Source organism: Verticillium nonalfalfae (genome assembly GCF_003724135.2).
Source record: "Verticillium nonalfalfae strain VnAa140/NRRL 66861 chromosome Unknown scaffold_186, whole genome shotgun sequence".
NCBI classification, from domain to species: Eukaryota; Fungi; Ascomycota; class Sordariomycetes; order Glomerellales; family Plectosphaerellaceae; genus Verticillium; species Verticillium nonalfalfae.
Window position 1 is genome coordinate 25,280 of NW_021167411.1, and position 21,973 is coordinate 47,252.

The window sequence follows — 21,973 nt, forward strand, 5'->3', positions numbered from 1 at the left end:
AAACGGTCCTCATCCTTGGGGCCCGCCGAGCTAACCGAAAAGGGGTAAATGGGGAGAGACCATAGGGCGAGCGAGGCGCACGTTGGCTGTCGCACGTTTGATTCCTAGTCGGGAGATTCCTCGCCTTGGTGGGCTTTTCTTTGTTCGGCTTCTACGGCCATCTTACGACCCTAGCCTGCCATCTGATCAACGGCGCGCGTCTTGGCGGCCGCGTGGAGGCTCAGGGACCACCCTCTGCACCGGGCTCAAGGGGAAGAGTGGCAAGACAGGCAGGACAGGCGAAAGGTTGAGTTACACAACAGCTGTTTCGCGTCCCCAGTGCCTGGGGGAGAAGGCCAGTGAACCACCGCGCAGAAGAAGTAAAAGTCGAAGGCGAAGAAGAACACATGGTGGGGCCGGCAAGACGAACTGGAGGGCTGAGGCTGGGCGGACTTGCGCTTGGATACGAACGACCGGGTCGCGGCACCTGTTGGTTGCACACAGAGCCACGTTGGCCGGCGCCCAGCTTCTTTGCAGCCACCGAGTCTCTCTGGTCTGCAGCGCCTGGTTGCCAGGCAGCACAGACAGACAGAGAGTCAAAACCAGTCTGGAGGGGCTGGTCAACGTGAATTGACGTCAGGGTACACCCGCGCACGATGGTTGTGTGCACATGTGCCCGACTCTCCTCGGAGTCTCGTTCTTTTCTTAGGTATTCCCACCTGCAGCACCCCTGTTGATCTCTGTGTTGGCAAAATGATTGGGCGAGGCATCCTTACCAGTCCTCCAAGTCAGTAGGCATGATGGAGACATGACCGCGATGGTCGTATGGTTGTGAGGTAAACAGACGAACCAGAACTGGATTGAATAATTATCCCGACGATGGATCTAACAAGCCTGAACACATTCAGATGGCTCGGTCGATCGATGGGCGCGTGGGCTAGCTCCTCTTCCCTCTCGATTTCATTCCAGTGCCCCATCTTGGTGGTTTCTGCCCCTTCTCGAAGGACCCCCCCTTAAGGATGCATAACCGGTATCTTTGTTCCACAACCCGCCCCCCCCAATGACGATTTCAACAGTCGCTAGTGTGGGTGAAAGTTGGCAGCAGAGCCTACCCTACCCCTGACTAAAATGCCTAGCGTACCGGCTACTCAGTTCGCTATCAACCTGGCCACGAGGTGATCAGTGCGTCTGTCACTGATGACTTATGCCCTCATATCGCTACTCAAACTCTCCGAGAATGGGAGCTCGGAGGTGAGGTCGCTTTCTCAATTTGGATGAGCATTTAGGCTTTGCTCAGCCCGAATGGCTTTGATAACTTTGCACGGTCGACGGGGGTATCCCAGGGCATGACATATCGCTGTCCAGTGGTGGAATCCCGCGCCCTGGCCTCATCCCTGCTCGCCCTATGCAGCCCACACCACCCCATGCTCGGATCGAACTGTATACCCTTGAGGGCTGGTTAACAACAGCACACAGGAGTGGAGGTCCCGTGCTGGTGGGCAGACGTGGCTCCCGGGCCTCGTATTACCTCGACCTACATGTACCTTTCTAGGGCCTCGTCTAGGGCCGAAAACTCTAGCAGGCCGTGCCTTTTGCCGGACACCCGTTGATGTCCTCACGCTCTCCACTGCGGGATGGAGGGGCCATCTAGCCCGTGAGGCGCTGCCAGGGTACGAGGCGCCGAGTACGACGAGGGTGTCCATCGAGAAGGTTGTGGGTGTACCATGTACCATGTACATACGTGTGCTCCATCCAAAGTCATGAGAGCCGCGCCTTTAAAGGACCGCTGCTCGTGAGCGAATCCTTCTAACGGCAGGCTCTTGCTTCCCTTTCATCCCCATCTAAATACCCTTGAGTCGCTCGTTAAGACTTCCTTCTCCTTGGTTCGCCCTTCTCAACCGTCGTTTCCTCGATCCAGTCATTCGCTTACGGCACGAGAAACTTCGAACAACAAGTCAAGATGCGTGGTATCTTCCTGACCCTGGGCGCCCTTGCTCTGGCCACTGTTGAGGCCAACAAGTACCCCAACTGCGTACGTTTCACCAGTCTTCGAGCCAAAGAAAAAAAAACATCAGACGGCACATCGAACCCCTCAGTAGCATACTAACCAGCTTAACAGGAGAACGACAACTGCTACCGCAACCTCATCGACACTCGCTTCAAGTCTGAGGCTGATCAGCTCTGCCCTCAGTGGCTCGCCGGCACCACCACCGCCGCCGCCGCCGTTCCTACGGCGTTCAGCAACTGCGATGCCACGGCGCTGTCGTCTGCTTGCTCCTGCATCACCTACTGGAACACCCACGTCAGCAGCACCGCCGTTCCCACGCCCAGCTCCTCCTCTCCCGTTCTCTCCAGCACGGAGGCTTCCACCACCAACTACCCCGTTCCTTCCAGCCCGGCCTCGTCTCACTCCAGCGTGCCTTCGTCGAGCCAGCCTCCCGTCAGCTCCTCCGTCACCTCTGACGCCCCCGTCCCTTCGAGCACCGAGACTGATCAATGCGATGAGTCCACCGAGGTGGAATCCTCGCAACCTGCGACCTCTCACCCTGCGTCCTCGCAGCCAGTATCCTCGCAGCCCGCGTCCTCGCAGCCTGCTTCCTCTCACCCTGTGTCCAGCATGCCTGCTGTGTCTACAGTGACGTCTGAGGCCCCCGTCCCCTCGAGCACCGAGACTGACGAGTGTGACGAATCTACCGAGGTGGAATCCTCGCAACCTGCGACCTCTCACCCTGCGTCCTCGCAGCCTGCCTCCACTCACCCTGCGTCCTCGCACCCTGCCTCTTCGCAGCCCGCTTCCTCGCACCCTGCCTCTTCGCAGCCCGCCTCCTCGCAGCCCGCTTCTTCGCAGCCTGCCTCCTCTCACCCTGCCTCTTCGCAACCCGTGTCCTCTCGCCCCGTGTCCAGCAAGCCTGTCCAGTCGACCATCACCTCCCAGGCCCCTGCTCCTTCCACCACTGAGAGCCACCCTGCCCCTTCGAGCTCTGGCAAGGCGTCTAACACCACCATGGTCTACCACGTTCCCACCACTTCAAAGGACCAGACCACGACCGTCCACACGACCGACTTCACCACCTCGACCATTTACACCACCAAGGTCCGCACCATCACCTCGTGCGCCCCTGACGTCACCAACTGCCCCAACGGCCCTCACGTCACCACTGAGACCTACGCCGTTACCACCACCGTCTGCCCCGTCACCGAGACTGAGAAGACCGAGACTGAGAAGACCGAGACTGAGAAGACCGAGACTGAGACGACTGTCGAGACCCCTCTCCCCACTCAGCCTCCTCACGGCTACACCACCTCGACCGTCTACACAACTCAGGTCCGCACCATCACCTCGTGCGCTCCTGACGTTCCCAACTGCCCCAACGGCCCTCACGTCACTACCGAGACCATTGCCGTCTCGACCACCATCTGCCCCGTCACTGAGGAGGTCCCTGTCCACACTCCCACCGCTGTCTACCCTGTTCCTCAGCCTTCTCACCCTGCTCCTGAGCTCCCCGAGCAGCCTGAGCAGCCCAATCACCCCGTCTACCCTGCTCCTGAGCCTTCTCACCCTGCTCCTGAGCAGCCCGGGCACCCTGCTCCTGAGCCTTCTCACCCCGCTCCTGAGCAGCCCGGGCACCCTGGTCCTGAGCCTTCTCACCCCGCTCCTGAGCAGCCCGGGCACCCTGCTCCTGGTCCCTCCAACCCTGCAATCGTTCCCGTGCCTGTTCCCTCTCACCCTGCTCCCGAGCACCCCGCTCCCAAGCAGCCTGAGCACCCCGCTGCCGCTCCTCCTCACCCTGCCCCCGAGAAGCCCGAGCAGCCTGCTCCTGCCCCTACCACGAAGGCCCCGGCCGTCACCCCTGTCACCACCCTCCACACCGCCGTTCCCACCACCTCCAGCCCTGTTGAGGTTGGTGAGAACGCCGCCGGCCGTCTCGGCTCTGGTATCGAGGTCCTCGCTGCCGCAGCTGCGGTCATGTTCGCCCTCCTGTAAACAGGCTGAACATGGCGCCTCGTTTCCTTTTCATGACTATACTGTCCGGGCTTTGATGCCCTGTTCAAAGGGATGATTAGACTATACTTTTAATCTTCACGATGTATATATTCATCATGACACTTTTTTTTTCCGTGGAGGATGGGACAGATAGGCAGTTCAAGACGAGTACAATCAATCTGTGGCCCAAAATATGAAGTGGATGTTCCCTGTGATGAAAAGGTGTGGGCAGTAGCAAAACACTAGCACTGCTCCTTGTTAAAGATGGATCCTGAATTGGGACATCCTATGTAGAGTATAGAAGTGGCATCGTTCAAGTCGTATCTGTCAAGTCCAATGTATATTATATTCTTTCTACTTTTATGGCCTGTTGACTTTCAAGCCCGGCCTCCTCTAGCAAACGTTCAAGCCTTGCAGCCGCCCTCCAGGTGCAGCTCAAACTCATAGCTGGAGAAGAGGAATGGCGCGACACCCTTGAGATCATTCTCGAACAGCGGCTGGCTTGCGTAGTACTGCGAATGCACTGTTAGCTCAGATCTTCGGATGCGATGCTAGGTTTTCGTTTCACTCACCTCAAAAGTGCCGTTCGAGCTCAAGCTGCCGGTCTGCACAGTCCACTCCCAGACGAGCGCGCCATCAGAGTCCCGTGGCACAGAAAATGTCTCCGTCATGAGCTCATAACCAGACAGCGCGGCGTTGAGATATTTCTTGCCGTCGATGAGGCCAAGACGGAGACCCTTGAGCAGGCCGTAGACGAACATGGCCGAGCCGGAGCTCTCAATGTAGTTGCCCCACTCGTTCTCCAGGCCAGGGTCCATGACGAGATACCAGCCCTTGGTCTTCTCGTCCTGGGCGGCGACAACGGCATCGGAGACGGACTGGAGGTAGCCGACTAGACGATCGTAGCCATCATGGTCCTTGGGGAACAGCTCGATAACGTCAACAAGAGCCATGATGTACCAGCCAACAGCGCGGCCCCAGACGTGAGGCGAGGCACCAGTCTCGGGATCGGCCCAGATGGACTTCTTGCTGTAGTCGAATCCGTGCAGAGGCAGGCCGTTAGTGCGGTTCCGGTCAACCGTGGTGCCGGCGTCGATGAGGTCAAATTGGAGGGCGATGTCGTCCCAGGCGGTCGAGTTGTCGGGCTCGAACTCGCGGGTCCAGCGGGCATAGAAGACGTCGAGCATGTAGATGCCGTCAAGCCACATCTGGTCGATGTAGACCGGGTAACGGTGGTAGAAGCCACCGTCGGGCGTGCGGTAAGTGCGGTCAATTTGCTTGCGCAGGGTCGAGGCAGCCGTCTTGTAAATCTCGTTGCCCGTCTTGTTGTAAATGTCGAGGAACGTATGTCCGAAGCGGATATCGTCGATCGAGTTACTGTTGTTGTACAGCAAGATGGTGCCGTCCCACTCGGGGTAGAGGATGATATCGGTGGCGTGCTTGACGTAGTCAAGGTACTTCTGGTCGCCAGTGCGCTCGTACGCCAGCATGACGCCCGAGTAGAATGACGAGATGGTGTAGGCGTGAGTGGGTTCGACTCCATGCTTAATCTGGGAGTCGGCCATCCATGTCAGGTAGCGAGGCTTGCCCTTGAGATCGCCAGCTTGAATCTCGTCATCAGGGGCGATGGAGAACCAGCCGGTGGGCAGGTCGACCGCCGAAGCGAGTCCGGCAAAGACCGCGGTGGCTGCTGCGACGAAGGTGCTCTTCATGGTGATGGTTGTGAGATGACAGAAGGTGGTGTCCTGGCTTCTTCGGAGCTGACTACCTGTCGTCGATTGACCCGAGGCTTCTTATACAGCAGAAAGTCATCACCGCCGGCATCAATTGACAGTCGCCGAAATTGCCAAGAATCGTGTCCTCGCGAACATCAGCCATCCCTCGTCTCTGACTTCGGCCAGGTTCCGCCTTTTCCGATACCGACATGGAGCTTTTCACGACTCTGGAAGCAATTCAAAAGCTCACTCGTGCTGATGTCATAACGATCGACCAAGGGTCCAACGGCAACTGGCACGGAAAAGCCTGATTGTATACGCCGTGTCGTGGGCTCTTCTGCGGAGCTCGCTGATCTCCCATCGCGGGGAAGATATGACGGCGTGGGGAATGTGACGGTAGTTCTGGAGATTAGATGCGGGGGAGGAATTAAGCTTGTTTTTACAGGTCGACACGAGTGCTCTCCCCTGGAAGGAAACATATTTCCTCCTACTGTGAGCTCTGGGGTAGATGGTAGGCTAGTGCCGAGTCGGGGGGACGATCATCGTGAAAACAATCTTACACCAATCGGGCTGGTCATCGTCCGGGGGGGAGTCTGATCGAAATGTCTCTGCACAGCCACCTCGGCAGGGGGACACGGTGATCTGAAGCTATTCACGCAGGTCGAAGCGGTGGTTTGTGCTGGTAATGCTTATCCGCAGGGTCGTATCGTTTCCGTGCCTGCGTTCTTTTCCGAGGCTGCGAGATGCAATCAATATGCGGTGAATGGCGGAGATTTGAACAGTAAACCGAGGAGATGGCAGACATTCTAACTAGAATTGAGCTGTTTGCGAGTCGATCCATCATGCATCATTACACAAGAGAGTGAGGGGGTGAGCGGGAAGGCTGGGGTTACGGCCGCTCAGTTCGGCTTGGGGTAGCAAGGGTCTGAGAGGGGAAGATGTATTTTTTTTTCCCTCTCTCTCTCTGTAATGCGCAAGGCTGGAAGCTGTCGGCGTGGAATGCAGTACTGCTCTCGATCTTGCGGGTCCGATCGAATGTCTCAGCCCACTGGCACGGACCCTGAGAAGTTTTTCTCAACGACGCCAGAATTTGCTTTTGGCTTGGTTTGCAACTTAGACGAGTGACTTGACAGCTTGTTTGAGGAAAGTTCATACCACGGACGCTATGGAAAACAATGGTCGAGCACGAAAACTACACAAACCTCCAGGCCGAGAAGGAACACCACCGAGAAAGCAAACAAAATATCCGTACGAGTGGCCGGAACAAGTCATCACGTCATAAAGCCCTTCAACTCAGTGTGTGCCGTTGATCTTGATGCCCTCCAACTTCTTCTCCCTTCGCGCGAGCTCCTCAATCCTCTTCTTCGGCTCACTAACAGGCTTGACAGGCTTGGCCAAACCAAACACGGCGAGGAAATTGAAGAATAGAGCGTAGAAGAAGAGGAAAAGATGGACGGGTCCGAGTTGCATCATTGGCATCAAACCGAGGGTGAAGTTGTCTGTGATCAGAGTCAGCACATATCGTCGGCAGACCACTCCCCCTCGACAGCGCTTACTGAATAGACCCCTCCTTCTCGAAACAACTTCCCACATATCGTCGGTCATCACGTTCGTCGCACCCTCCCATGCCCAGGGACCGACCAGCCTGAACTTGACTGTGAAATTGGGGGCAGACGCCCAGATCCAGGGCAATCTCCAGAAGGGTCCGGTGCCTTTGGTCAGGCCTAGCCTCACAACATCCTTGACGCCCGGCACGGCATTCATGTCCTCGGCGAGCTGGAAAGCATAGCTGTCATGCTCGACTCCATATGTCAGTCTGGCGCTGGGTGGCGCGATGATGCGGTAGTGCCACTGGTCGTCAAGCTTCAACGGCTTCCTCACCCGACCGGCGAGGTTCAGAATCCAGAGCATGGCCTGCAGCTCCGACAGCGGCGGAATCGCACCGAAGCCAGGGCGAACGAATCCAATGAACCCGACCGTAGGATCGTCACGCCTCCAAATCTCGCGCACGTCGGCCTCATCGGCTCGCGGGTAGGGCTTGCGACCCGTGTTGGCCTTTGCCTCGAGAAAGGGGAAGCTCTGAAGATAGCCGGTCGCGAAGACGATGACATCAGGCTTGATGACCTCATCCTTAATGCGCTGATAGTCCTCACCACCGTTGTCGCGGAAGTGGGCGACGCCATTGTCGTCAATATGCGTGGGATAGGGTGCAACGTCGATGAGGCGGTCGGCAACCTCGACTGGGGTGTGGACCATGAAGTTGCGGATGCGGTCGCCCAGTGTGGCGGGCTCGGTAGGGCGGTAGGGCGGCGAAATGTGCTTCGAGACCTTGGTCCAGGCCTTGTTGAAGAAGACTTTTGGGTTGGCTCACTGTCAGTACATGCAATCTATTACGGGCAGCTTGCTACGGAGCCACTCACGGCGCGAAGCATGAAGACGTTCGGGAGCGACGGGCCCGACGAACTGGTCAAACCCGAGGGCTGTGCCGGTGGAAATCCAGCTGCTGCCGACGGCTACCGAGTCGTAGTGGTCCCACACGATCATAGAGTCTCGGGCGACAGGGTGCACGTAGCTCGTGTCAAAGAGCGACAGGTGACTGACGTCGATGGGAAGGGAGCCGTCGAGGAATGTCTTGTTCTCTTCTTCGGGGATCTCCCAGATGCTGGGAAGGAGGCGAGTATTGGCGATGCGCTGACCAGAACTGTGAGCTTGACGATGTGGCTCTCGTACTCAGAAACCTGCTTACCTTTGGCGCTCCAAACCAACCGTGACGGTGGCACACGACGACTCTCTTGGTCGGCGCGTTGATGGCCAGGGCGCAGATATCGAAGCTTGTCTCGCCAACGCCAATGACCATAACGGTCTTGTCAACGCCAAACTGCTCACTATGCTTGAACTTCTCCGAGTGCATCACCACTGGCACATTCTCGACGCCCTTGAGGTCAGGAATGTTAGGTCGGTCATGGAGGCCGGAGCAGACGGCAACGGCATCACACTCCCACTCGATCTCTCCCTCGGGCGTCTCATACTTGATGACGTGGCCTGAAATATCACCGCGAACTACCGAGGCGACCTTCGTTGACAGATGAATATTCGGCCAGAGGCCGAACTCGGTCGCATACTCTTCAAGGTACTCGACGTAGCGTTCTGCTGAGAGGAAATCGGGGTCGTCGCGGCGGGGGCGAAAGTCCGAGAAGCTAGTCAGGAACTTCGACGACACGAGCTCAGCCTTTTCGTAGGTGTGGTGGAAGAAGATGCCGCCAATCTTGGGCGCAGCCTCGAATAGCTTCACCTCGATCCGCTGGTTCGGAAAGAGCTCCTGGGACTGCTTGAGGTACTTGAGTGTCACGAGACCCGAGGGACCTCCTCCGATAATTGCGATGCGCATTGTTCTTCAGCTGGCGACTGGGCTACTGGGCTGGGTGAATCGGGGTAACCTTGACAACAGGTGCCTGACAAAAAGGACCGAGGGCCGGGAAATGGAGGAGGGAGGAATGGGAAGGGTTCCCTGAACGGCTGGACGGGGGATTCCTCGCGCTCTCCCATTTTCTGGGCAGCCAGGCGGCCGCCTTGGACTGGGCCCTTTAGATCTAGGTTATTTCCCACTACTCAGTCTAGATCTAGACGAGAGCAGCGGCCAAAGCCAACGAAGCCCGGCGCCAGAGACCAACCGGGCCAGACAAGACGCAGTGGCAGGACGACATAAAGAGGGTCCCGCAGGCCTGGCTCACATGTGTCCTGCCAGGACAGGGTTGCGATCAGGTTGGAGGGGCGAGACAGGGGCCAACTAGCGCATCGCATGCATGAACTTGTTGCCCCAAGAAGCGTGTAAGCCGGCGCGGCCTAGCTCGTGCTGTGCGTGGAGCCAATGGATACCCCCATCGTTGGCACCTACGGAGTCCAGTCCGCCTTTCTGCAGCGCAGCGTAGCGTTCGGGCTTTGCGAGCTTTGTCTGGCGTGGTGTCCAGGACTTTCTATACGTGGGCTGTTATGTGATATGGGACGAACGGAAAAGATTGGCTCACATGGAGTCTTGGATGGCATCATATTAACAGGCAAGCCAAGCGTTCTCACGCCGTAGCCGCGCTGTCGGGAGGTGAGGGGTCACCCGCCTTAACGCACTCTATGACGGCGTGTCCATCGGGAGAGGTGTCTAATCCGTGGAAAGCAACTATCTTGAGACCAGCCTGGGTTGTGACCTCATGCCACATTGCCTTTGTGCGCTCCTTTCCACCCGACATGCACATGATGAAATCCATCCAGATAGCGAACTTGCTTGGCGGATTTGACATGATATACTCCGCGATGAGGAGTTTGCTATCATCAGCCATAGCCGCCGCCGTGTGCTTCATGATGCCAATGACGGCCTCATCACCATAATTATGAAGGCAGTGTCGAATGTAATAGATCAGTGCACCTAACGCTGTCAGTTCCGAATTAAACTCACGCAGAGACGCACCCCCAGGGCGCAAGTACCTTGAACTGGTTGCTCTTTATGAAAGTCGATCGCCATCAGTGTGGCTCCCCCCAGTCCCGAGTTGACATCTGCCTTATTGTGCTCAATGATTGGCGGTAGATCCTGCAGGACGCATCTGTCGAGCGTCAAAGGGGTGTTGCCATCGCAGAAGGTCTTCATAACGTGACCTTTGCCTCCGCCGACGTCGACGAGCAGCGGTCGGTCTGAAGGTACATTCTTCGCAGCCTCCGCAACCCAGTCGAAGTCGTAGAGCCCAAGATGAGGGCCCATGAGGGGCACTTGTTTGTCGACGTTTGTCATGGCCTCCATGAAGGTTCTCATGCGCTTGGGATCCGAATTGAGGACCTCCCAGAATGCCTTATCAGGGGCGCCATGCGCGAAGGTGAACGGAACATGTGCAGGCCCTACGGGTTCTTTCCGACCATAAATGCGGAAGTACTCAGGCATGGACGCAGAACCCATGAATGAGTTGTCAAACCTAAGACCGTCAGAACTTATTGCTCTCTGACAACCTCTATGAGATAGATGGTAGACTCACATTAATGACCACATGCTCCTGAGAGGGCCATGCTGCGTAATCTGTCTCGACCTTTCCGTATGAGCGACTCTATCCTCGCCGATCTGTTCGAGAAGTCCTGTAGACACCATAATCCATGCAAAACGAACTGCTATCAGTCAGATCATGCCATTCTCCAAACGACGGAGTCAAGCACGCACGAACGAGCTGAACCTCGGCATCGACCTTGTCGGCGAGCTCCTGGTAAGTGATGCTGCCCTCGATAGGGATCGCTTCGAAAGCACCCCAATCAATGAACAGGCGCAGTGCTACAAACTCGGCACACGCAGCAGACTGGTTCATCCATTGCGGTTGCGGCGGGCGAGCGGCTTCAATGATGGCCTGCGCCGCCGCGACAATCTTGTTCCTCGCCGCCACATCATCGTCAACGTTGGAAATGGACGTATAGTCCAGCACAGAACTGAGAAGCTCAGGCGTCAGGCGGCGTAGATCATCACGGAACTGTGCCGTGTCGTTGTTGACGGCGACCATGGCGGGTTTCGGAGGGCGTTGAGAACGATGGCTTGGGACAAGATTTGGGTCTCGGCTCCACGGACGTCAAGGTTCGGGGGTCCAAGCAACGATTACCGAAACAACGGACGGGGAGATCACATCGCGCGAAACTCTGCCACATTGCGGGAAAAAAATCCCCTCATTTAGCCAACAGGCGTTAGAGGGGAATTTGTGCCACTTGGCTTCTGATGCCCCCCCCCCCAGTCTGGGCCCCAACTACTGACACGTCGGATGGGCTGTTTAAAGTTCCCCACTGCATTGTGTGGAAACTTTCGGGGGACGGCGTGGACGCGATGCTGCTATAGGCGGCGGACGATGTGGGCTTGTTCTTTGTTGTAAGGGTTGCCGAAATGGCGGCCGTCAGCGGCTGTGGTGGTGTGGTCCTCTGGGTCTTTTCTCAACTTAGCGCTATGCAGGCCCGTGGAGAAGGATGCTGAAGATTGTCCCATGACCCAGATAACAGGGGCCGGGACTACCCGTCGTTTCCGCGACGTTTGTGGCATCGTGAACCATCTTGTCGGGTGCCCAGCAGCTGAAGACATAATCTTAGGGAAAAGTGATCCAGGCTGCAGTTTGCTGAACAAGACATGCTCGACAATATCCCAGCGCATAATCATGGCCGAGCGTGTAGCAATAAGTCAAATCGCCTTCACTGTACTCCCAGCCGGCCACTAGTGCGTGGGAGCTTGATGAGATTACACTCCCACAACAGAGAGACATGTGTGTTGCTTGTGGGACGAAGGTGCTATAGCAAGCCGAATAACGTGCGCCAGGACGACGTGTTCTGACCCGTAGCTATACGGCACATATTTTTTGTGTCTGTAACCCTCATGGTCACTCTACCTGAGAATCATACCCTCTAGTATTGCCCTGCGGGTGGTATTCCTTTGCTTGTTAGTAGAAACCAATACCCGCAGCCATTCCTGAGCATAGGTGAATCCGAGTCTACGTGAACGGCATCATCACTTTTCTGGCAAGATCATTCACGTGTCCACCCCAAGCCCATGAATAGAGATTGGCGTCAAGGGACGCTGTTGACTATTCTGAACTGCAATTTCTACGTAAATTCATGGTCAGGGCCAGGTCATGCCCGTGCCATTTGCACACCATTCACCGTCTCCGTCGACCGCTCGAGTCCTTTTCTGCCCAGCGGCTGGAGGCAATAAATAGAGAGACTGTTTTTGCTCGATGAGGGAATCCATTTATCAAAATAAAACGTCATTGATAAAAAAGCAAAAACAGCCACTCTCGATCAGACAAGCAAAAAGACCACCACCGAATTGACGGGTATCATAACCCCTACATCAACAAAACAATGGGCTTCGAATGCTGTCTCTGCAGAAACCAGAGGGTCCTCATGAACAATCAGGTGTGCCCAACTCCCCTCATGTGCACCCACTCCAAGTGCGGCAATTGCCGTAGCGGCCACCCCAACCCGGGGCGGTGGACATGCTGCCACTGCGGTCGGGACCGCAACATCCCTGGTGAGAGATGCAAGAATCGTGCCGCCAAGCGGTGCGACCATCAGAAGTGCGACATTTGCGCCGAAGTCGGGGATGAGTACTCGAGAAACTATGTTTGGTAGAGGCTTTGGAATCATTCATGCTCTCCGGGGAGCAGTTGAAAGGGAGCTAGCGGAATGGCAGCACGTCTTGAGTGGCATGCTGCATCTCGCCATCCACCATCCATGGGAGGAGGCTGGATTGGTAAACACTTACTAGCTAGCCCATAAGGAGATGCAAACGCCCAAAGCAAAACCAGAGGTCAGGAGAACAAGAATTAAATGGTAATCCAAACTCAAAAACCCAAGGTGCTTTCCACGTTGTGAACCCTTGGATGCGCTTAAATCTCCTGCGTCGCGAGGTGCGAATCGCAAATGGGGCTTCTAACAAAAGGTAGAATCCACCAAAAGCGAAGGCCTCCGATGAGGTGCGTCAGGAATTGAGCCCAACGGGGGGCTCGAACCCCCAACCTTGAGATTAAGAGTCTCACGCTCTACCGATTGAGCTAGCCGGGCAGGCAGGTTGCAACTGTTGAGAAGACCAACTCTCCGCAGTGGATCATACCCGCTGCACACTATTGAACCTGGCTTCCTTACTCTAATCCGCTCAAGAGGTTGACTTGTTGCCTGCAGCATATTTTTAACTCATTGGGTGGGACATGTGAAAAGCTGCGTTCAAGTATGCACATTCCCATAATTTTGGAGATCATTGGGACAAATGGTCCACACCTGGATTACGACCTCAATGTTTCCGGTAATTTTTGGATGACCTACCTACAATGTGCGACAAGCTCCGGGTATCAATGCAGTTTGATACTTCAGCGTTGATGCCAGACATGGACTCAAGCAGTGGAACGTAGTACACCGACGCACGAGTCCGCTACGTCGGAATCTCCCTTCGTTTGCTTCATGGTGTCCGCGCCAATGGTAAGCAACCCTACCACCTCAGACTCAATGATATACGGAGGTCGTCCACGTGGCCATCGCCATGGCTTGGTGCATGCGTTCCTTTCTTGAAGATGCTCCGCGTAGACTAATGCCATCAACCCATAAAAGAAGAGATCTTAAGCACCAAGGTCTGTTGCTGAGCTGTACAGGATAAGCTTCGGCTTCTTCGCTGCTATCCCGTTCCTTCCCTAAATTCGTCAGTTTTGTACTGTCCACTGGGGTTCTTTCCCAGTTGAATGATTCACTTAGAGTTGCCCTCATTCACTGACGATCCAATTCCCTAAAAAGGCATGCCCTGTTGCCTATCACTTTCTGCAACCCTGCAAGTCACTTACTCTGAGCCCTTCCAACAATCACCACCTAAAAGCATAAGTCCAGCGTTGCAAAAGAAACCGTTTCACGCAAACACCCTGCCAACGGAGCTTTCAAGCACGAAAGGCAACATTTCCCATCATGCTCAGTAAGCTTCTTGTCGGCCTCTTGGTCGCACGCGCCTGGGCCTTCAGCTTCCAGCACCCAGCCATGTCGCTTGGCCGCGCCAAAGATGTGGTAGGGAGTCCAGACAGCACCAAGATCAACCGTTCAGTGGATGATCCGACCGCCCTCCCTTTCCGCATCTCCAACGGTTCCAGCATCATAATCACTGTTCCTGCTCTGGCAACCACAGAGGACGGCGATCATTTCACAGTTGAGAAGGCCAATGGATCCATCACTCATTGTGGAGGCTCCGTTTACGATTCCGTTCACACATCTACCGAATCCCCTCTTGTGTCTGACTGCACTGCTCTCTTGGAATACTTTGATGCTGAGGACAGACGGTGGTTCCTGAATCCCGCTGAGGACTACCCGAAGCTCTTCACCCTCGCATCAACTGGCTCCTGTGCAGTCAAGGCCCTCGTATACGACCAGACATACATCGGAAACGGTGATGGAGCAGCAATTCTCCGCCGCGCCTTTGACCTTGGCAATTCTGTCGTTGACGGACGCATTGAGGCTCGCGGAAACAAGTACTGCGACGAATGCTTTCAAGACTGTAGCGGTTTCCGCACCCAGACTCCCACCCAGTGGCAAGTTGAAGACCCGCATAAACCAGACCCCAACGCCGAGGAGAAGTCGGAAGTAGAAGACTGGGGTCTCAAAGGAAAGAACAGCAACGATACCGCACCAGACAACAGTGCACGCAGCATCGTCAGCAGCAAAGCCAAGCTCCTAGGAACGCGCGAAGACCACACCACTTGGACAGACCATGTCTTAAAAACTAATGATGGAAAAGAGGTCACTTTACAGGTCAATGCAGCAGTCATGCGATCAGAAATGGTCCCCGGCGACGGCGGTGCTGAAAGCAACGACAGAGTCACTTATGTCCCGACCGAGAAATCCTCGACCAGATGTCACCCCATTACTGCCCAGAAACAGACAAAAGATCTGCTGGCTCGAACCGACGACTGCCGCGAACTTGTGTCAGTCCTCGCACACTCAGCGTGGAACGGGTACTGGCTTTTCTCCCACGACGACGTTCAATGGTGTCACAAAGGATTTGGTACGGCTATCATTCAGCTCGGTACTTGTGTTTTCTCGGCATGCCCTGTCGCCAGGATTGGAATGGGAAACGAGGACATCAAACGGTTCATCCAGAGCGGCATCGACAAAGTCGCCGGTGGCGACAATATGAGGGTCACAGGAGAGGGCGGGTGTGAGCTTGAGAGCAAACGGGACTGGAAGTTCGAGACAGAATGGATGGTCTTCGCCAAGGCCTCCCCCGTCCAGGTCTGATAGGAAAGGGTAGATATCGGAAAGCTGGCGCGTTGTGATACCTTGAGTGAAGAGCATGCATACCAGGTATAGCTTAGATGGCAGCTACTAGATAGAAAGAAAATTGACATGGCGCTACGAGTATTTCAGTACCTTGGTTGTGATGGCTTTTACGGTTGGGTAAAGCCGCTGCAGACTAGCAATTTTGGTTGGGAGCGATGACCTACTCGCGTGATATGATATCTTGATGCTATCCAAACATGCTGCGTAGCACAGGTTCAGTCCCTTCTGTCAAGTGCCATTCCTGGAAGCTCGATGATTTGCTCAAGTATATTCGTGACAGTTTCTGACACCTCGAAAGGCCAGACGAGGACCCGAAAGACCAGGTGCAGATGATTGTCGTGGCGCAATCAGCAGCTGTAAACATGTCACCTCGTGCTGCGGTGATGGCTGCCACATGCCGATCTCACTAGACGTGACAAGGAAAACTCATGGGAGCGTTGATACGGAGTCCGAAGATCTCAGCCACATCGTGTGACAACCGCTTGAACAGCTCACCGACCCGACGTCGCGCCCACTTCTCGCCCACTCTATCTATTGTTTCATGTTTCGTGTGGGCGCCAACACTCCTGAGCATTCTTTTCCTAGCTACCTCCCTGCATTCGTCAAGTTTGCTGCCCCCGATGCGCTCTACTGATCCCAAGTAGCGTCCTATGTCCACACTGGGGTGTTGCCGGCGTCACACATTGGGAAGTCATCATCGTGACGGGAGGCTGCATATTCCAAGCCATCATCCGGGCTTGTTGAGTCTGTGTTCTCGCGATGATCGCCATGGCTTTGGAGTCCGCGAACGCTCACTGGAGCCCAATGTCCTGAATCCCTTAGGGAGACTCCGTTCCGGCCACGAATTCACAAGGCGTTAGCCGCGTCGGTCGTATCTGTAGCAGCGCTCTCGTGCGGTCTTCCGTCGGTGTCAGCCACACTCTTACGTGTTTGCCGGTAAGCCCGTTATTGGAACTCTCAGGCGAGGTCAAGCAGGTTTCATGGTGGCAAATCCCCGATGGTCGATCGTGAGCTTCGCAGCATACATATGGACCAGGTGAAATCCGCAAGCTAGCCAAACAAACGAGAGCGGGATGTAGACTGGTGTTGAGCAAGCCTTCCGACGTTGTCGCAGTCCACAGCGAGCGTGGCGCTTGTTCAGCGAACAATCCGCCGGCCGGCTCCGGGCCGAGAAGCCCACATCGGAATCCGCTTCCGACGATACCTCTCTCCCAGGCAGGTCACAAGAGGTTCCGGCAGAGCTGGGACGATTGGCAATGAACAAGTATTCCATAAGATACATTGCCTGATCTATTTTCGTTTCATTCATACAATAACTGATCCGGGATTTGTCGTGGGTCTACTCTTCGCGGGCGATCCTTGTTCATCGCAATCCCATCCGCCTTTCTCACCCTCCGTCATGCTACACTGGGTGGGTTCATCATTTCGTCAGGCCAGAGGCCTTCCCGCCGCAGCCTTGAGCAGCTTCGATTTGTCTCCGTCGACATACGACGCAGCACCCAGCGGATAATGCGCCCCAAATAAGTGGCCGCGCCCCCCGTTGCTGAAGAAGACCGGCGCGCCGGCATACCCAGACGCAGGCCCGGAGGCCTGCGTCACGCACCCCAGCATGGCCACAAAGTCGACGCGGTGCGCAAAGTGCTCCGTCACCCGGGCATAGCCGCTCAGCGGGCGCACCTCGCCGTCCATGACCCTCCAGTCGACGCTCGGGTTCCCAAACGTGAACACGTGCAGGCGCTCGGCCATGGCGCTCCGCTTCTGCGCCTGGCCCGCGCTGTCCCGGATGAGCTTGTGCAGAGCGAGCCGCAGGATCAGGCAGCCCTGCGAGTGCGCCACCATGACGACCTTGGCGGGCGGCCTGGCGCCGTCGGCGGGCCACAGCGCGGCGGCGAGCTCGCGGGCGAGGACGTCCTGCGCGGCCCTGCTGCTCTGCGTGCGGTCGATGATCTCGTTGGCCTCGGCCGCGGCGGCGCTGCGCTCGCCGCAGCACTCGATGAGGTCCCAGAGGAAGCCGTCGCTCCGGTTGAAGACGCCGCGGACGTCGCGGCGGAACGTGTCGCGGAGCTTGTCGCACGAGCGCTGGAACCAGACGAACTCGTTTGCGATGCCGTTGATGAAGAGCCACCGCTCGTCGGGGTAGATGGGTTTCTGCCCGTGCTCGAGGCGGGCGTCGTAGGTCGGAGGTGGCGGGTTGTTGGCCTTGTCAAAGTCGCTGCGGAGGCGAGCGTTCATCTGCAGGTCACCGAGGCCGCCGCGCGGGACCGGCCCGCGGCCCATTTTGAGGATGGAGGTCAGGGTCAGGGCGACGCGCTGGATCTGATAGATGCAGGCTCGGCGGTTCTCCTCGCGGCGGAGGTCGAGTTCGTTATAGGGGTTGTCGGTGCTCGCGTCGTCCTGGCCGTTGGCGAAGAAGCCAATGGGGAACCGCGGGATGACGTTGGCGGGCTTGAACATGTCGTAGAGAAAGGTGAAGAGCTCAGACAGGTGGTTGAGGATAAAGTGAACGCTCGTGTCATTCGTGCCGTTGGTGAAGATGCCCCTCCATATCAAGGCTGCTCCGCTCAAGCTCTGAGTGAGGGCTTCGAGAGATCGATGGATCAGCAGGAGGAGGGTGTCGACAATGGCCGTGTCGCTCGCGGCGAGAAAGATGTTTGTGGCAACCCTGAGGCTGATGATGGCCGATGTCGTGGTGATGCCCACGATCCCGCCGACGATACCTTGAGCTAGCAGAGACATTGTTGAACGCGTAGCAACTGGCAAGGGCGCTTGAAAGGTGTAGACATGAGCGAAGCTGGTCCTCAGCGGCAGCCTTCTTGCCGGACGAGCTGTTTCATATGCCCGCAGCATCGAACACTTTGGTCGCATTCCGCAGACCAAGCGTGCACCAGGTGATGACCTGTATAATCACATGCATATCATCGGTCTTGCAAGCAACAAACCTTCAACACACAGGGCTGAGGTCGCTGGCTGACAACAGACGACGCCAGAGCACGACAAGAACGACTGCGGCGCAATGCGTGCCAATAGGCACCGAGCCGACTGAAACCTAGAGCGGTCAGCTCAGGACAAGGGCGGCGTTGTAGCTGAGCCTTGGAGACGTGGTGAGACGCCACCACATTTGGTGACACTGGCCCATGTATCCTCAGCCGCAGTCCTGATCGTGGGGCGGCCTCTCTCCTGCACTGCACTCTGCATTGTGCTGACATGCAGATTTCTGATCGATGTGAAAACCACCTCTGAGCTTTCTGGCATGTGAACAATGGCAGTCGGATGCATAGTATCCAGTCGGCGAAAGCGCTCAAGGCTGAATAAGGGGCAGGCAGGGCGCTGGAGATAATGGTGTATCGGGTAAGCCGTGAAATGAAAGTGTGGCTGACCATGAGCGTGTGCTGAATTGATCGAGGTCAGATTCTGTATGCTACGCTACGTAGACACAGCCCAGGATGCCCTAGTTCCTCTGGTGTCTCGTGTAACAAACAGAGCATTCGATCCCTCTCGGCGTTCACCACGTGAAACATGTCTGGGTAGCTCGAGCGATCTCGCGCGTCCTCTCGACCCTGTCAATCGTCCTCCGGCACACACAAGATAGTCCCACAGTATGGTTGTCGTATCGTCTATTTTGCTTTTTCTACATCGTCTACAGTGAACACACACAACCCCAACCACGCCAGCTCACTGGTTGCCCAGCGTCTTGCCGAGCTCCTCGCCTCGCGCCGTCGCAGCCTTGACGGCCTTGTCGACGACATCGGCAAAACCCGAGGCCTCGAAGCTCTGCAGACCGGCGTGCGTGGTGCCGTTCGGGCTCGTGACGTTCTTGCGCAGCTGGCTCGGCGCCTCGGGGGACTCGACGAGCATCTTGCCGGCGCCAAGGCACGTCTGGGCGGCGAGGCGCTTGGCCTGCTCGGGGGACAGGCCGAGACCGACGGCGCTGGCGATGAGGTGCTCGACCATGGCGAAGAAGTAGGCGGGGCCGGAGCCTGCGATGGTCAGCGTGCGGTCCAGGACATGAATTTTTGCCTAGGTGGGAGACGAAAAGGGTGACTCACCAGAGAGACCGGTAACGACGTCAATGAGCTCCTCCTTGTCCACCCACTCGGTCGCCTTGCTGACGCTCGCCATGAGCGACTCGGTCAGTTGCCTCTCGTCCTCGGTGACGTCGCTCCCGGCGAAGAGGCCCGAGGCGCCCTCGCCGACGAGCGCGGGCGTGTTGGGCATGACGCGCACCACGTGGGGCACCCTGCCGTCGGGCAGCGTGAGCCACTTCTGCAGGGCGTCGAGGGTGATGCCGGCGGCGATGGACACGACAACGGGCAGGCGGTCGCGGCCGGCGACGGCGGCGGCGAGCTCCTCACACACGCCCTTGGCGACCTGGGGCTTGACGGCGAGCAGGGCAATGTCGGCGTCGGCAAAGGCGTCGGCGTTGGACGTCGTCGTGTTGACGCCGAGGGCGGCCATCTTGTCGCGGTTGACCTCCCAGGGCTCGGCGACGGTGATGTGCTGCTTCGAGATGGACTTGGCCAGGAGACCACCGATGATGGCGGCCGCCATGTTGCCGCCGCCGATGAAGGCGATGTTGCTGGACTGGAGGTCGGGCGCCATTGTGAGATGTGTGTAGGGGTCGCGGTGATGGGTATCTTGTGTGGGGTGAGAAGCAAGCAATAAGTACCTGAAGGTAGGCAGGTAGTATAGTGTGACTGGCGTTGAGGGGTAATTTGGTATTTGAAGTTTGGTCCGACTTCCTTCTGGGCGACGCGACGCGGGGCAGCGTGGGCTGCGTGCCGTCATCGGCCCCACAAGCCGACCCTCTTCGCTTGCGTCACCGAGGGCCGCCTTTGTCCACCGAGGATCGTTCGGTGAGGCCTCTGACTGGTTTGCTGCCATGGCACTACGACGAGAATCGTTGAGTTGCGTCTCTTCTGAACACATCGGACGACGAACTCGTCACAAAGGGCTGGAGCTTGGCGTGATATTCGCCGACATGGAGCTGGGCTTGACGATTGAAGGGAAGTTGTGTGCTTATTGTCGTCGAACCGCTCGTGGGATCCGGCGTGTAGTCAAGGTCGGAAAAGCTGTCGGACACGGGGTTGCGTACACTGGTGACAATACCGAGCATCTTCTTGTCGGTCATCGTGTCGCCTCCACCAGGGCAGAAGCATCCATACACTGCAGCCCCGTCGCTGACGTTGGGGCTTTGCTGTGGGGGCGAGGCTTCAGCAGAAAGGTGGTGACGAACAAGATCGTGTAGCTCGAAAAGGATCTTTCGTCTGGTGAGACGGAGCTTGGTGCCGATACAGTATTGCCAGATGATGAGCTTGATCTCCGTCGGCAGGGAAGCCCAGCCGAACGGAGGGGGCGCCATGTGATGAATTGGGTGGGACTGAATTCTCTGTTGATCGAATAGACAAGATCAATCAGATTTTGATCAAACCACCTCAGTCGGCCGTGACGCTTCGTGTGTGGTGATGCAGGAAGGTGTGAGGGGGCGTGGCATACATCGTTGCAAAGCAGGCACGAACGATGTGTCTCGCAGCCGCCCTTGCAAAGAAAGGCAGGAGCGACGTTAGATGGCGACTGCTGTGTCACTCTATCTAGCGCATTCGCCCTGACGCGTCGCTGTCAACAGGTAAACAAAGAGGGAAATAGTCCACATCCTGAATAGTACCTATCTATCTACCTCTACTTCAGTTAACCTCTGCTTCAGTGAAGCCAGCCATCTTAAGGTTGGGAAGAGGCAAGGTAGATAATAACTTTAAGGAGGTGGTAAGCTCAGTCATGACCAAGGCTCGTGCATCTATGAAGGGTTCCTCCTCCCCCTTGAAGTTCCCAGAACAGAAACATCGTGTTGTAAGGGAAGCTTGGCTTCCTACTAGCTTTACCTCAAACATAGACATTGATACATTCACTCGATGATGTGTGCTGCTGCCAAGATGATTTGGTCTTCCATCGTCTTCCTCCCCCGCATCGCCTGTAGTTGCCCCGCAGCGAGCTCCGCCCCGCAGCACACATGATGCTGCACTCTCCAAGTCATCAGTGAAGGTAGGTACCTATTTACAATATGGCATCACCTCGTGCTGGTCTCAAAGTCATCATTCATTGAATAAAATCATCATGGCCACACCACCGTACCATGCCCCCTGCCCTCATTGCTGCAGCCCACGACTAACCTAGCCCAGGCAGTACATTCTCGTCACGGGGGCCACAGGCTTCATTGGCGCCCATATCGTCGATGTCCTCTTGTCCAGAGGGCTTCGCGTCAGGGGTGCCACGCGATCTTTGGCCAAGGGCCATCTCATGATGCAGTCCCGACCGCAGTACGCGTCGAAGCTCGACTTTGTGCAGGTGGCAGACTTTGCGGAAGGCGGTGACTTCGCCGAAGCCGTCAGAGACGTCGATGCCGTGGTTCATGTCGCCAGTGTGCGTGTTTCTTCACTAAGTTCGAGCCTACAAGCATCCTTCTTTTTTTTTTTTTTTTTTTTTTTTTTTT

The 21,973-nt window shown here is 56.5% G+C and overlaps 9 protein-coding genes and 1 non-coding gene across 10 annotated transcripts; 3 read left to right on the top strand and 7 right to left on the bottom strand.

Moving 5' to 3' along the window:
• Positions 1 to 1,939: 1,939 nt before the first annotated feature.
• Positions 1,940 to 3,964, top strand: D7B24_003140 (uncharacterized protein; the record flags this gene model as incomplete). Its single annotated transcript, XM_028637334.1, has 2 exons — positions 1,940 to 2,011; positions 2,099 to 3,964. The coding sequence occupies 2 exons, from the start codon at positions 1,940 to 1,942 to the stop codon at positions 3,962 to 3,964; spliced, it is 1,938 nt and encodes a 645-aa protein (XP_028490794.1).
• A 404-nt stretch (positions 3,965 to 4,368) lies between these two features.
• D7B24_003141 (uncharacterized protein) lies at positions 4,369 to 5,676 on the bottom strand (the record flags this gene model as incomplete). Its single annotated transcript, XM_028637335.1, has 2 exons — positions 4,369 to 4,476; positions 4,537 to 5,676. The coding sequence occupies 2 exons, from the start codon at positions 5,674 to 5,676 to the stop codon at positions 4,369 to 4,371; spliced, it is 1,248 nt and encodes a 415-aa protein (XP_028490795.1).
• A 1,296-nt stretch (positions 5,677 to 6,972) lies between these two features.
• Positions 6,973 to 9,067, bottom strand: D7B24_003142 (uncharacterized protein; the record flags this gene model as incomplete). Its single annotated transcript, XM_028637336.1, has 4 exons — positions 6,973 to 7,178; positions 7,236 to 8,045; positions 8,100 to 8,341; positions 8,442 to 9,067. The coding sequence occupies 4 exons, from the start codon at positions 9,065 to 9,067 to the stop codon at positions 6,973 to 6,975; spliced, it is 1,884 nt and encodes a 627-aa protein (XP_028490796.1).
• Positions 9,068 to 9,466: 399 nt separating this feature from the next.
• Positions 9,467 to 11,204, bottom strand: D7B24_003143 (uncharacterized protein; the record flags this gene model as incomplete). The annotated part of the gene is made up of 5 exons (XM_028637337.1): positions 9,467 to 9,653; positions 9,802 to 10,096; positions 10,156 to 10,634; positions 10,695 to 10,821; positions 10,874 to 11,204. The coding sequence occupies 5 exons, from the start codon at positions 11,202 to 11,204 to the stop codon at positions 9,467 to 9,469; spliced, it is 1,419 nt and encodes a 472-aa protein (XP_028490797.1).
• Positions 11,205 to 13,169: 1,965 nt separating this feature from the next.
• D7B24_003144 lies at positions 13,170 to 13,242 on the bottom strand. Its single transcript has one exon. It is a non-coding gene; the product is annotated as a tRNA-Lys (tRNA).
• Positions 13,243 to 14,127: 885 nt separating this feature from the next.
• D7B24_003145 (uncharacterized protein) lies at positions 14,128 to 15,447 on the top strand (the record flags this gene model as incomplete). The annotated part of the gene is made up of 1 exon (XM_028637338.1): positions 14,128 to 15,447. One exon carries the CDS (start codon positions 14,128 to 14,130, stop codon positions 15,445 to 15,447), a length of 1,320 nt encoding a protein of 439 aa, XP_028490798.1.
• Positions 15,448 to 16,917: 1,470 nt separating this feature from the next.
• On the bottom strand, positions 16,918 to 18,225 carry D7B24_003146 (uncharacterized protein; the record flags this gene model as incomplete). The annotated part of the gene is made up of 1 exon (XM_028637339.1): positions 16,918 to 18,225. The coding sequence occupies one exon, from the start codon at positions 18,223 to 18,225 to the stop codon at positions 16,918 to 16,920; it is 1,308 nt and encodes a 435-aa protein (XP_028490799.1).
• Positions 18,226 to 19,161: 936 nt separating this feature from the next.
• Positions 19,162 to 20,088, bottom strand: D7B24_003147 (uncharacterized protein; the record flags this gene model as incomplete). Its single annotated transcript, XM_028637340.1, has 2 exons — positions 19,162 to 19,466; positions 19,536 to 20,088. 2 exons carry the CDS (start codon positions 20,086 to 20,088, stop codon positions 19,162 to 19,164), a joined length of 858 nt encoding a protein of 285 aa, XP_028490800.1.
• Positions 20,089 to 20,374: 286 nt separating this feature from the next.
• D7B24_003148 (uncharacterized protein) lies at positions 20,375 to 20,848 on the bottom strand (the record flags this gene model as incomplete). The annotated part of the gene is made up of 1 exon (XM_028637341.1): positions 20,375 to 20,848. The coding sequence occupies one exon, from the start codon at positions 20,846 to 20,848 to the stop codon at positions 20,375 to 20,377; it is 474 nt and encodes a 157-aa protein (XP_028490801.1).
• A 749-nt stretch (positions 20,849 to 21,597) lies between these two features.
• Positions 21,598 to 21,903, top strand: D7B24_003149 (uncharacterized protein; the record flags this gene model as incomplete). Its single annotated transcript, XM_028637342.1, has 2 exons — positions 21,598 to 21,611; positions 21,663 to 21,903. Coding segments are annotated over 2 exons (255 nt in total), but the record flags the coding sequence as incomplete, so codon positions are not given.
• Positions 21,904 to 21,973: the final 70 nt, after the last annotated feature.